Below are 13,779 nucleotides of genomic sequence, written 5' to 3'. Positions count from 1 at the left end.
GCTGAGAAGAGGCAGAGAGGCAGGGGAAAGGCTGTGCCTAAGAAGAAAAGGGGGTTTGGCTCCAGCTGAGCGAGTGAGTCAATAGCAATGCTGGTCCAGTGCATCTGATCTTCGTCAGCCCCCCTAAAAACCAGTGTCTGAGACGCCACCCTGGGAGGCAGAAGCAGGCTATTGAGTGCTGCTTGGTGCAGGGATGATTTGGGGAGGGGGATCTGCGTGTGAGGCACTAAGGGAGCGTGACAGGGCAAATCCAGGTGGCCTGCGATGCTCTCCCCTCCAGGGCCCCTTGGTGACCCTTCTCTCCTGACCTTTCGCGCCAGTCTGGCTCTCATCCCACAAGCACAACCCCTGAGCCTCTTTTGGTCACAGGGGTGATGCGAGTGCGGTGTGGAAGGCAGCAAGACGATATTAAAAGGCTGGTTGCCATTTTACATGCTGATTTTAAACAGTGTGGTTGTTTTCTTGACATTCAGAGGAGATTTTTAATACTTTCAGTCAACGTGGGAGCAAGGGTATGGGAGGTAAATGTTCCTTTGTAGTCTTGAGACACCCCCCTCAGGTAACCAGTGTATGGAAAGATTTGATTGTGCTATTGAACCAATTAATACATTTAAAACCTTCCTAATAAAACCATCACCAGCCACCACAACCCAACCAGCTTCCAGTCTTGTAATTGTTTGTAATCTGCCTCTCCCAATTTGTATGTTTTTTTTTTTTTCCTGCTGTCTTGATTTAGACCACAAAGTAAAGTTGTCAGTTTCTAACTGGGCCAACTGGTTCTGCTGTGATCTGTATTAGGTGTGTGAGCAGGCTGTGCTCTGCATGTGCAGCAGCCCTTGGTGCTTTTGCATTCAGCCCTACCATTACAAGGGACATTTCTCCAGTTGCTTCCCAGTTTCATGTGCCCTGTTAACAGAAAGTAAGTCTGTATTACCACCAGCAGTGTTTAAAGGATTCATGAGGTTGAGGATCTCCCCTTTGTTAGCACCCAAGAGCAGATTCACATGGTTTCATCCTAACCATCTCTCCACAACCAGAATTGGTCTGAGGTCAGCCAGAGTGTTTCATTGTAGGTGCCAATCACATTCGGACACGTGGGCTGCTTAGGAAGAATGATTCGCACTCATCCCATGCCCTCTGGAAGTTGCTTAGGATTTCAGCCTCTTGTTTTATCGAATTGGGTTTCACCAGCCAACTGTTTCTCCAAAAAGCTTCCAAACACAATCAGGAGGGCAATCAAAGCGTATTGCCTTTGGCAAGGAGGACGGGTGTTTGTGGCTGCTGTTGCCACAGCAGGTCCTGCAGGACTAGAGTAGACCATCCCCTAACATCACCTGAAGGGATTTATTCTGCTCACATTTCACTTGCAGATGTCACAGATGAAAGCCGTGGGGAAAGTCCTGGGATCGTAATTATAGTGTCTGAGGGTTTAGAAAAATGCATGTGAGACTCTGGCCTGGAGTGTAAAGGTCTTTGGACACCTCTTTATTTCTGTGTGTGTGTGTTTTTGTCCCGGTGACCAAGCTGCTGGAGGGAGCCTGTCTTTGATAGCAGTCTTGCAGGACATTGAGCTGGGTTTTTAGTCAATCCCTCTGGATGAACAGTCCCAGTAACTCAGCTGGCTTTACCTGGTGCCTGCCCCAGCACAGATGCCCCTTCCTGGCGCTGGGAGCAGAAACAACTGGACTTTGCTGTCCCTGTGAGGAGGAGCCTGTGTGGTGCAAGGCTCCACTCCGCAGATACAAGCTCTGAGCAGGGAAATGGCTGATCCTTCTTTCCACTGCTCTGAGCAGCTCCAAGAGTTCAGCTCTGCTAACATAGAGAAAACAGTGGCTTCGTTCAGCTCAAGCTGTAAGTGTGGGAAGAGGCCAGGTCTGCTCCTCCATGGAGCATTCAGGTCATTCCATGACCTGCAACTGATTCCCAGAGATGCCTGAGTGGTCCCTGGGCTGCTGGGGCAGAGGATGGAGCAGACTTCAGAGAAGGTACGGTGTGGGGGGGCTGTTTCCATCCCTTTGTCAAACCACGCTGCTGCCTCTGCTCTGGCTCTGAGAGGATCCTCAGCTCTCAAGTGCCCTCAGGAGGGATCTGCAGAGCCCTCTCCTCAGCCTTAGCATAACTGCGCAGTCCGGCCAAAGCGGGGAGAGGCCAGCGGGAGGTCTGCTTATGGCTTTGCCCCCTCCGCGTGCTGGGGACATGCTTGCAAAGCTATATTCGTCAAGCCTTTTCATTGCAGGCTCTTCAATCCGCGTCCCACAGGCTGAGGCCAAGCCCCTTTATGCGATTCATTGTACAGCTGCGTCCCCTGGAGAGGCGAAGGGGGGAATAAAAAACGTCTTAAGCTCCCAATATGTGCAAATCTCTCTTACAATGGAGGTTTTGTAGGCCAAAAAGCAACCACCGAGGGGCCAGCCCCGTGGCAGCGAAGCCTGCCCGCGCATGGAGCTGCAGGAGGGTTAAGCTGTGGATGAGGTCCCAGGGGTTAGAGCTCAACAGGAGAAACGTGGCTCAGCTGGGTTCACTCTGTGCCTCTTTGTGTCCTGCCTTCTTCCAGCTTTAGGCCGTGCTGGTGCAAAGGGGTAAAAAGAGATGTGGCACGATGTGCCTGTGGCAGGGACAGGGATGCTGCAGGCAGAGCAGGGTGGCATGCCAAGCCTGTGCAGCACCGGCTGGGCTGCTCGCCTTTAAATGCGAGCGGATGACGAGTTTATGTCAGCTCACAAGGCGGTGGCACGCTCACACTTAAAAGCAGCACTAATTTTGTAGTGGAGCAGTCCAGATGGGCCTTCCAGAACTGCTTTTGCCCCTCAGTTGAGCTGCTACGTAATTTTCAAAGTAATTTTTAGGGTCTCGGAGCACCCTGTGGCAGCACATCCTTCCCTGCAGCACTGCTGCTGCAGAAAGCTGGACTAAAAAAAACTGGGAAAGATAGCTGGGGCAGGGGATGCATTGCTTAATAAGCCAATTAGAATAAGAAATATTTTTTTTTTTTTTGTAGATGAGAAATTGAAAAAGAATTTAGTGTTAGCATTGACGCAACAGCAGGCAACTCATAAGCTCCAGCCAAACCTATGGCCTTGCTGTGCTTGGGCGATGTGTGTATGAGCAGGAAGAGATGCTGCCGGAGGGGTTATGAACCAGCTGCTGGGCGATGGCTGAAGGGAAGAGCTGTCCTTACCACAGGTAGATGTGGTGCCCAGGAGGAATAAATTAATTTACCTCAGAGCAGAGCTGGACCATGCCCTGCTCCATCCTAGTCTTGCCCTGACCTGTCACAGCTGTCAGAGAGCTGGTGGGAAGGGGGAGCTTTAGTTCCTCCGGAGCTGCCATGGGTGCGTCCGCTCTCAGCTGTGCCCCACGTCCTCTGCGGTGGTCTCCCTCGCTGGGGGTTCTGCAGGTGCTGCACCCATGCCCTGGGGAAGCACGTGCCGGAACACAACATTTCTGAATTAACTCACAGTCTGGGAAGAAGGGAACCCGAATGGAAAGGGAGAAGGGAGAAAACAGCTGGAGGACCTTGCTGAGGGTCCTGCTGTCCCCCAAGAAGTGACCTCAGGGCCAGCCCTGGAAGGGGATGGTGTGGAAATGCTGCGGCTCAGCACGGTGGGTGGGAAGGTTGGCCTTGTGCCTCTGCGTTGGCATCTCTCCCTCTTGAGAAAGTGCTGCTCAGCCATTTTAGAGACTCACAGGAGGCTCTTGCTTGGTAGATATTAAACATCCTTTTTCTGAACTGGATGCAGATTTAGTCCCAAAGTTTACAGAGAGGCACAGTCACTGCCGAGCAGCCTCTGGACTTGCCTGCCCTGGTTTCCCCGTCTCGCTTCAACAGCAGGCACTGTTCTCGCTCCCAGTTCAACCTGGTTTTTGGAGCAGGTGTGAGGATAATGATGCTATTTACCAACATAAATCATGGTGAGCACATCATCTAGGGGAAAACCACCAGTGCACCCTTCTTCCTGGAGACGCTCTTGGAGCCTGTTCTGCTGCTCCCTTTAGACTCGCTTGTGAATTCATGTGCAAGACGGAAAAAGCAGCCTGGTTTTGGCATCTGGCAACCACTGCACCTGGTGACACCAGATTTTCATCTGAATCTTTGGGCTAGGACCAAATCTTGTCCTCTCACATCAGACAACAGGAGAAGAGTGATGTTTACCTCTGGTAATCAATCACATGAACATCTATTTGAAAACAGATGCCAATGTTATGAGTGTTTAGGTTGCCAGAGCCTGGGAAGGGACTGAAGAAAATCCAGAATAACAGGGTAAATCCTCTTTTATTTTTTTTTTTTTTGGCCCTCTCTCTGTTTAGGCCATTATTTGCTGGGCAAAACAATTCACCACAAATGTCAAACTGTGTGTGCTGAGGTGGTGCAACACTGGGTGGAACTGATTTGATCAAGGGTGTTGAAATGAGAAATATTTGCTTTCTGTATTTCTAAAATATTTCAGTCAACAGTGGATTTCAGTTCAATTATTAAGTATTATGCAAACCTCAATATGTTTCAGTTTGGGTTGAATTGAGCAGCTGTTTGTAGGTTTGTTTTTAGTTTTGTCCTTAGTTGAAAAAGCTAGAATGTTTGTCCCAAACAACTGAGAGAAAGGTTGTTTGGGGTTTTTCCAGAAAAAGTAAATATTCGCTTTGTTTGCACAATACAGCCCTGACCTAAATAAAACTTTGCCCAACCTGACGATCTTTTTTGCTTAATAAACTGAAAATAGCTAGAGAAAAAAAAAAAGATCTGGTTGAGACTCCAGTCACACTTTGAAGACTTTGCTCGTTTTCTTTCACAATCTCATTATTTATTTTTAAATAGAAGCCTTGTTTCAGAAGCAAGCAGGTATTTTGTCTTTAAAAGGTCATAAAAATAGATCTGTATGAGAACAGCTCGGGTGGATGATGCTTACAGCAATGCGCCCAAGCAGCGTAAAGTTGCCCTTGCATACCTTGGCTATGCATTACAAACACAGTACATAAAACTGAGCGTGAGATAATGTTAAAATACAGATTTCCCTCAAGATACTGACATAACATGATTAACGCTTTGCCGGTTCTTAGATCAACACCCATACTGAACCGTGCAGAGCAGAAACAGTGTTTTCTGTTACCAAAATAAAGTAGTGTATAGCAATAAAAAGGAGGGAGGGGAGGAAGCAACCCATGTCTTGTACAAAATCATGCCCTGGGCTGCCCTGCTGGTGCTGGGCTCCAGCAGGTAATTCTCACATCTAGCCTAGTGTTTGTTGTGGTTAAAACCCGTGGGGTCTTGTCTTCATGTCCCCAACCAACCAAAAAGTCTGTTCTTTGGCTAGAATAGGATCAAATAACCCCCTCCTTTTCCTTCGTTTTGTCCCCTCCTCCAAGTTAATGGCCACAGATCTCCCGCGACAGGACAAGGCACGCAGCAGGAGGGAAGAAGAGACGGGCTGGGTTTCAGGGTGCACGGCTGTGCCATCAGTGGGGCAGATCAGCAAGGCACCATCGGCAGGAGACCCGGCCAACGCCTGGGTGCGTTTGGTGTAAAGAGCACTCAGATGCGCGGCTTGTAAAAACACTGTAGTGTTCTTGAGTTGTGTCTTGTTCAAACACAGAGCCTGGCTCTGCAAGGCTCTGTGCTGCTGATATGGAAATAAGCTGTGCTCTGCTACAGCTGCTCCTTCTCCGGCAGGCAGCACCATAGGCACAAGGGGTTGGCACCTGGGGCTGGCTGTTGGGTTACTATAAATACTGTGACCTGCACCTGTCCCTGCTCCTCCCCAGGTGTTCCCTGAGTTGGCTCCTCTACCCTATAGTGTCTGCAGAAATGCAGTGTGCAGGGGTTCCACAGTGTTTCCAGGACTCAGATTTCTCTCCCTGGGATGCAGAAGAGGAGGCACGGTAAGAAACCAACCTGCCTCGTTGAGGATTTTTAGTGTTAACACCAGAGATTTTTGTCTTTACCAGCTAATCCCAGCTCTGCTCCTAGTTGCTTTGGCGTGTGCCAGAGCAGCAGCAGCCTAGCAGGGAGGTAAACGCAGCTTTCGAGGGCAGGGACCTGGTGTGCTACCCTATATAGTTTGAAATAAATATCAATATTAACATCTACATTCATTCAATAAAAGTTAGCTGGGGAAAGGCAAGTAGACCGCTCCCTGCCCTATGCACAGATCAGAGATCCAGCTGAGGAGCAACCTGTCATGTAGGACCAAAGCTGATGCATCAGACCAAAGAGGTGGTCGCAGCCTTGTGGTGGCAAAGGGATCAAGAATGGACTTTTCATTAAAGAGCAGCACTAAGTTAAACCGTATTCTGTAGATACAGTAAACTGTACTCATTCTTGTATCTGTGCAATCCCTTGAGGCTTCACACTATCAGAGTGACACTAAGGTGGTTTCTGTTTCATTACTCTCTGTCTTCAGAGATTATTTTCTGGCATATGGGATCTCCTGCTTTACTGCAGTGTTTAAGTGCTGACAACCTGAAATTTCTTGTAATCGATGTTTATGGGTTTTCAGAATTGCAGGTTTGTTTGAACATCCTATATTTAGGATTTGGTCTTTGCTGGGTGTCAGTCAGTCTGTGCAAGTGGGACTCTATCAGGACGGACTGGTCAAACCTTTGACTAGCAAACTGGTGTTCTTTTTGAAGCATGCCTTCAAAATGTTGGACTTTGAGGAATTTGACCTTCCTGTGTTCCAGCTGCTCTCTGCAAAGGGAGAGAAACCTTCTAGACAAAGTACATTGTGAGAGTGATGTATACAACAATAGCAAGCTGAGGGTAAAGGAGAAATGAAAGAGCTACTGCACTGAAGTACCTTTCTGGTGTACTAGTTGTGTATGTTATTTGTGTATTTCCTGATAGAAATGCTACCTGCGAAGTCCTATTTTCCCTTTTGCCTCCCCACATAGCGATGTTCTCCTGTGCAATTAGCAGTCTAAAACATCCACTCTTCCCATCTGCCAGAAGGAGGCATGTGATTTATCACCTCCAAGACTCATCTGGCCAGGTGGCACCTGTCAAACTCTTCCCAGGAAGGTACAGGACACAAACTGAAGAGAAATAGCACTGGCTGTGCCTCTGCCTGCACTAGACTCAGACAAGACCATCTTTCCAACCCTTCCTAAGGCTCTGGCAGCCTTTGCCCCTTGGGTTGGGTGTGGACGTGGCAGCCCCTCTCCTCGATGGTCTGCACCGGGTGGATGGGTAGGACCAGGTGGGAGATGCGGCTCCACAGCCCACTCAGCTTGTCAGAGTCCATGTGGTTGTATGAGCTGGGGGTCCTAGTGTCGGTGAACTTGGCCCAGAGGAAGTCACGGACCCTCTCTTCCACTTGCTGGAGGCTAATGTGGGTCTCCAGCATCTCCTCCTCCAACAGCACGGTCAGCAGCAGGGCCACATCCTTGAAAGCAGCACTTTCGTGGTCGCAGTATTTGTAGAAGATTAGGGTGGCCCCTGCCGGCAGCAACTCGAAGCGGTGTATCACCGCAGCACGGCCCCCAGCCTGGAACGCTGAGCTGAGCTCTGAGTCCACCTCCAGCTTGGCCTTGTCACTCTGGAGCCTGGATTTATCCATGCCATCAATCTGGACCGTGCTGGCATGCAGAGCAGCCGAGTAGGTGTCAGCCACGCCAGCGCTAAGGCATCGCAAGGTCCGCTCACCCTTGCGGGCGGCCGTGAAGATGATGATGGCCGGTTGCGTATGGTGGGATGCATTGAGGTGCTTCTGCAAAAACTTGCGCCCGCGGAGCCACAGGTGGGGACTCTGCCCCGGAAACCTGTCCTGCAGCTGGATAAACTGGGACAGAAAGGCCTCCACCGTGGGGTTCCTGGGGGCTTGCTGTGCCTTGGAGGTCAGGTTGCCGAAGCAGAATATGAAGAAGCTGAGCAATACAAGGCCCGCGATGACAAGCCCTGTTCAACAGGGGAGAGTCCCGAGATGGGGAACAGAAGTCAGTCCCAAATGACCTGCTACAAGGGCTCTTTTTTTCACTCCCAGACCTTCCCCACTACCCCAGGAAAGTGTTTCAGGTTGGTACGTTCTCTGGGGGCGCAGGAATGGCGAAGAGGCTGCTTGTCCCATGTGGTGAGACCCATGCTCCTACATGCCAGTTGTGGAGGACTACAGCTCTAGAGATGGAGGCAAGGCTACAGCTTTGTTGTCACAGTGCAATTTTCCTGAGGAAATTGCAGCTGGCCACCAGCTTTCTTCTCTTCCCTCCACTCTGTTTTCTTTAAGGTCTGTGGCCGTTTGGAGCACCTACCTCCACACATGGAGGGGTCTGACACAGCTAAAGTGTCCTGCTCACTGCCTTCCTCCTAGCTGTGCTGGGTGAACAAAAGCTACCATGCTTCTGCCCAGAAAAGGAGGACAGCGAGGTCCAGACACAACTGCTTGTGTCCCTCTCCATGGCAAAGCAGGGTCTCTTTCTACCAGGAGAAATGTGTGGTGCAGATTGGCATCACAGTTCCTGCTTGGGGCCCCATGACACAGAGGGGGACTGGGAAAGGGGGACTATCAGCCTCAGACCTCCCAGGACATGCCAGCGTACTCCCAGCATGCTGAACATGGTGTGCCTGCTTTTGAGGCTGGAGAGCTGGAGGGAAAGCTGCTACTATAGGCCTATTTTTAAGGGGATGGTTTTTCCCTCAAACCCTCAGAAAAGGCTGTGAAAGGTCCTGAGAGAGAAGAAGAATTAAATGTGCTTCATTACTTGTTCCTGGAGGATTAGTGCCTTCTGGTCGATGAGTAACACACAAGGGAAGCTTCTTTTCCTCACCTTTCAGCAAGAAAGACTCTTTGGCCTTCTGGTCTGTGTTTTCGGTGGTGATGTTCTGCAAGCAGGACTGAGCCTCTGGCTCTGGGGCTGTGTGCCCTACAGTAAGAGAAAGAAGTGTGCCACTCAATGTTGAGGGAAAAGCTAAGTTGGGCTGTAATTAAAAAAAGCAACAGAGCTGCCAGGAGCTTCAGGCTGAGGAAGAGATTCTGCTTTGGGTTAATACTGCTTTGAGTCTTGGCTCCCCCTGCTTTTAGGGCAGGTGAAGGAGAAAGATGATGCAGAGTGCAGTGTGGTTTCATGCCTTTCAAAGCAGGACAGTAGCCAAAGGAGAGAGAAAGAGAGAAGCCAGTTAATATCTTATACCTTCTTTCGTGCTCAACTCTGGAAAACTGACAATGGGCACTAGAGAGTTCACATTTTTTAATGCCTATGGAAAGTGTATGCATGTGCATGGTGGAAGAGCAGCAGCGTGCAGCCACCAGCTCACCTTTGGTCCCATGTCTGTTCCTTAACGTGCCTTGGGATCCGCTCTCCTGTGTTTCTTGCTCTATGTGTTCTTCTGGCTCCCAGTCTTGGAGAGGGGAACTGGTGCACTTCTCTGCCAAGAGGCCCTTGGTGACATCTTCTGCAGCAGTCACATCCAAATGTGTCATTTCACTATCACAGCTCAGTGATCTGCTTCTTGATGAAGAATAGACCTCTGCTGTGTAGGAACTTTCATATTGCCTGCTTCTCTCCTGGTCGTCCTCCTGTGTTCCCTGGTGGACAGGGCTGTCTCCTTTGCTGTCCATTTTATCGTGGGACAGCCTGGCTGTAGGGAATATGATTCACGGACCTACGCTTAGTCTCTCCCAGCAGGAGAACCAACAACCCTTTCTCCTGCTCTGCTTCCTCTAAGCAAAGGCCCAGGTTATCAGCATTTTGGAAATGCTGTACACACAGAAGGGGAGAGACTCACCTTTATCCAAGCCGTCTTCATTCTGGGATGTCTCTGAGGCACCATCTCTTGTCTTCCCAGATTCTTCTGGTGATGCTTCAGTTTCCTGGGGAACCTTCTCCTCTACTGTGGGGAGGAACATAGGGAACAAAATTCACGGACCTAAGCTTAGTCTCTCTCGAAGCACAGGAATCACACACAGAATCACAGAATGGTAGGGGCTGGAAGGGACCTCTGGAGATCATCTAGTTCAACCCCCCTGCCAGAGCAGGGTCACCTACAGCAGGCTGCACGGGAACGTGTCCAGGCGGGTTTTGAATGTCTCCAGGGACGGAGACTCTCTGGGCAGCCTGTGCCAGGGCTCTGCCACCCTCCAAGTAAAGAGGTTCCTCCTCATGGTGAGATGGAACTTCCTATGCTCAAGTTTGTGCCCATTACCTCTTGTCCTGTCCCTGGGCACCACTGAGAAGAGCCTGGCCCCATCCTCCTGACACCCACCCTTTTAGTATTTATAAGCATGGATAAGGTCCCCCCTCAGTTGTCTTTTTTGCAGACTGAAAAGACCCAAATCCCTCAGCCTTTCTTCATAAGAGAGACGCTCCAGTCCCCTAATCATCTTGGTAGCCCTTTAGTCTCTCTCAGCAGGAGAACCAACAACCCTTTCTCCTGCTCTGCTTCCTCTAAGCAAAGGCCCAGGTTACCAGCATTTTGGAAATGCTGTACACACACAAGGGGAAAGACTCACCTTTATCCAAGTCATCTTCTTTCTGGGATGTCTCTGAGGCACCATCTCTTGTCTTCCGAGATTCTTCTGGTGATACTTCAGTTTCCTGGGGAACCTTCTCCTCTACCGTGGGGCTAGCTGAATCCAACAGTATCGTCTCTTCTCTGTCAGCAGTTGGTGATTTACAGACCAAAGAGTCCTCCTCTGGTTTGCAGGACTTCTCAGGGCACCTTCTTGTCACTTGGTGCTCAAGTGTTTCTTGGGTGGCCTCTTGTGGCACAGGTTGCTTTGCTGTGCTCTCCACCTCATCTTGGGCTGGCCCAGCTGTTGGGATCAGAGTTCGCAAGCTCAGCTAGCCATACATGAGTCAAGAATACCCAGTGCTTTACCACCACCCTGTAACACTCCCAGTTCTTTTATTTCTACCCCCAACAATCTACCCCCAGTGAGATGGGGGAGGGAACAGTGTGACTAGAAGTGAGAAAACTTATGGTCTGAGATCAAGACAAGCTGAATAGGTGAAGGAAAGGGGCTGGAAAATCACAAGCGATGCTATAGCTCGCCACCTCCTACAAGCAGACTGATGCCAGGCCAGTCTTCAAGCAATAGCCACCTTGGAAGCCAGCCCCCTCTCCCTTTCTTCCTGTACCCCAGTTTTTGTTGCTGAGCATGATGTTGCACTGTTTGCAATATCCCTTTGCCCACCTTGGGTCCCTACCCAATCTTCTGCCAACCCCAGATTATCTGCTTGGCGGGGGGAGGGGGTGGGAAAAGAGAAAGCCTTGACTTTGTGCCACCACTGTTCAGCAATAGCCAAAACACTGCTGTGTTATCAACGCTTCTTTTTTTTTTCTTTTAAAACCACAACACAGCACTGTACAGGTTGCTATGAGGAAAGTTAACACAATCCCAGCCTATGTCACACGCTGTCCTACGTGGGGTGGGCAGGCAATTCTTTCATTAAGTGGTAGGATGTGTTGCCACATCTTCCAAAGACAGTGGGTTTTCCTAGGCTGGTAAATTGAAGTGATGGATTTGAAGAATTTCTAAGGCTGTTGTTAAGTACCAGCCAGAACAGCTAGGCCAGCGCACTCCGAGCATCTGTCTGAATGTAAATGTTAGCTCTGCTGGTGCTCCTTGTCTGCCCCTGCTCTGGAGCTGCTCTCCCAAAGAGCTGTGGTAACGTATAATTAAAAGCAAACACTGGAGCATAATTCAATAGAGAAATTCTGAGGCTGAACATAAGCGTTTGCAACATTTTCTGAATCCGACAAAACCAAATAGTGCAGCTCAAATTTCAGGCACTATTTGTGAAAAATTGCTTGTGAACGATCAAGCACTAAATGACAGAAATGATTATGCTAAAATTAGAATAAAGACTGATAAAAATGGCAAGGAACTCCCTACTAATTTGAAAACAGAAAAAGCTGCACCTGTTATGTGTTAGAACGTGCTGTCCTTTGCAGCATAATTCCTACATTCCTTGTTGCTGATTATTGTGGGAAAATTTCTAACCACCTAGGGCAGATATGAGCTAGTTATAACATCATGGTATCAGTTAGATGTAGTAGCCATAACAAGGCACCTGGAGAATATAAGCACACGGTAGAAACTGAAATGTGAGGACCTGGAGGTATACTGCTATTCAAGCTGGGCACAAACAGTGCTCCTTGCCCTGCCTCCTTCAGAGGTTCCCATCCACAGGTGGTGGAAAACTGGCTTATTATTTAAGCACCTGTAGATGGGAAGCACTGGGATTCAGGGAAGAGAGCTCTCCCAGTCTTGAGCTCCGTCTTTAGCCTTCCTTGTGCTGCCATCCTGGACACAGAGTCTAAACCTGTGGCAGATGGGAATGCAAAACTGAAAGTCACTTGTTGATCTTTCACCCTTCAAAGATAGCAACTTGCTTTTCTTGGCCTGGAAAATAGGATCTTTTTTTGGTTTTATCCCTTTTATCCTTTTGCAAAGGGATTTTGCTAGTAGATGGAGTAAGCATAGGATTCACTTACCTCCACACAGATCCACCCTTGGATTCTTTTCCATTTTCTTTCTTCCTAGAAGCCCTGGCTTCTGCACCGTTTTGTTTCACTTTCTCCTTTGGTCATATGGAGATGTATCTCCCTGCTGTTCAAGTGCCTGACCGAGCCCCCTCACAGATACCATCCCGTCTTGGCCTCAGCAATTGCGACTAAACGCCCATAAACCTGATAAACACAAACACAGGAGCAGTGATTCACGGTGGAGGCGGAGGCTCCTCCCTCCATGCTTACCAAGGTGGTGTGAAAATGGAAGGACATCCCTGATAACTGTGATCCTTCAGCCCAAGGGCTATTAGCTATTTTTGCTTCCCGGCAGGCTACACGCAGTTCAAGGACTAATGCAAACCACAGTTGTTTCAGGACAAGCCAACGGGGTGAGGCACTGGTTTCTCATCTGGATAAGCTTGGATGGACTTGGTTGTGCTCTGAGATGCCAGGCCTGGCGTCTGGGGCTCAGCAGGCTGCCCTGCGTGCTTTCGGGCACCTGGTATCTCACAGCCAGGTCGGCACAGAGCAACGAGCCTGCTCCACCTTACATTCCTGCCTCTGGTGTGTCGGATCGGGAGACGGTGGTGCTGGAAGGCGAAGTCGCTGGCAGAAACACTGCCTGGCCCCTGGGCAGCAGTGTTCCCCCCACCCGGCCCCACGCCCATCCGAGGGGCCGAGCGGTGCCCTGGCCGAGTGTTGTGATCCTGGAATCACATCCTGACTCTCCTACACTCCCCCAGTGATACTTTCCCCCCTCTGATAGAGCGCTTTGGGATGGCCGCGCAGGATGGAGTGAGGCTCACTGTTGTAATCTGAGAAAGCTGATGGCTTTCACGAGCGTAACGTCTGCCTGCGGAAAACTAGGTGGCATGGAAAAAGTTTCTCCTGAGAAACTTTCCCCGCTGGCGAGCGGTTGGTGTGGATTTCCATACAAAAATCTCAAGCCCGGCCTTCTCAGCAGCTCTGCTAGCATAGGGGGGCAACTTCCCCCACCTGCACTGTCTCTACAGCTGAGTTTTCTTGCTAAATACAAGATTTGGAGGTGTGGGGGGGTGTATAATTGCTTGCTCTCTGCCGCCTGGCTCTCGTCCCTCCCCTCGCTGTGCTGTTCCCGCTAGTGACGCTCTGGCAGAAGAAGGAAGTCAGAGGAACAAAGTGGTTTGCAGAGTCGGACGCTTACCCGGTCTTGGAGGTTTGGAGCCAATCGAGGCGGCGAAGTGAAGCAGAGGGGTGGCAAGAGGAGGCCAGTGCTGGCCCCTCCGCTTGCCCTTCCCAGAGGCCCTTTGGCTCGGCTGGTGGCGGGACAGCCTGTGCCCCCAACGCACACCCTTAATCCT

General features: G+C 50.0%; 1 protein-coding gene across 2 annotated transcripts; it reads right to left on the bottom strand.

The window, feature by feature from the left end:
* Nucleotides 1-4,380: 4,380 nt before the first annotated feature.
* Nucleotides 4,381-13,779, bottom strand: TOR1AIP2 (torsin 1A interacting protein 2). 2 transcript variants are annotated; one of them, XM_063344723.1, is made up of 7 exons: nucleotides 13,623-13,779; nucleotides 12,425-12,619; nucleotides 10,437-10,739; nucleotides 9,713-9,817; nucleotides 9,242-9,565; nucleotides 8,689-8,850; nucleotides 4,381-7,888 (listed from the first exon to the last, which is right to left on the bottom strand). In XM_063344723.1, exons 2-7 carry the CDS (start codon nucleotides 12,456-12,458, stop codon nucleotides 7,098-7,100), a joined length of 1,719 nt encoding a protein of 572 aa, XP_063200793.1. In that variant the 5' UTR covers nucleotides 12,459-12,619; nucleotides 13,623-13,779; the 3' UTR covers nucleotides 4,381-7,097. The 2 variants fall into 2 exon arrangements, with proteins under 2 accessions (XP_063200793.1, XP_063200794.1); XM_063344724.1 differs by having other exon boundaries at nucleotides 8,755-8,850.

Source organism: Chroicocephalus ridibundus, chromosome 8 (genome assembly GCF_963924245.1).
Source record: "Chroicocephalus ridibundus chromosome 8, bChrRid1.1, whole genome shotgun sequence".
Taxonomy (NCBI): Eukaryota; Metazoa; Chordata; class Aves; order Charadriiformes; family Laridae; genus Chroicocephalus; species Chroicocephalus ridibundus.
This window is presented reverse-complemented; position numbering and strand designations above follow the sequence as displayed.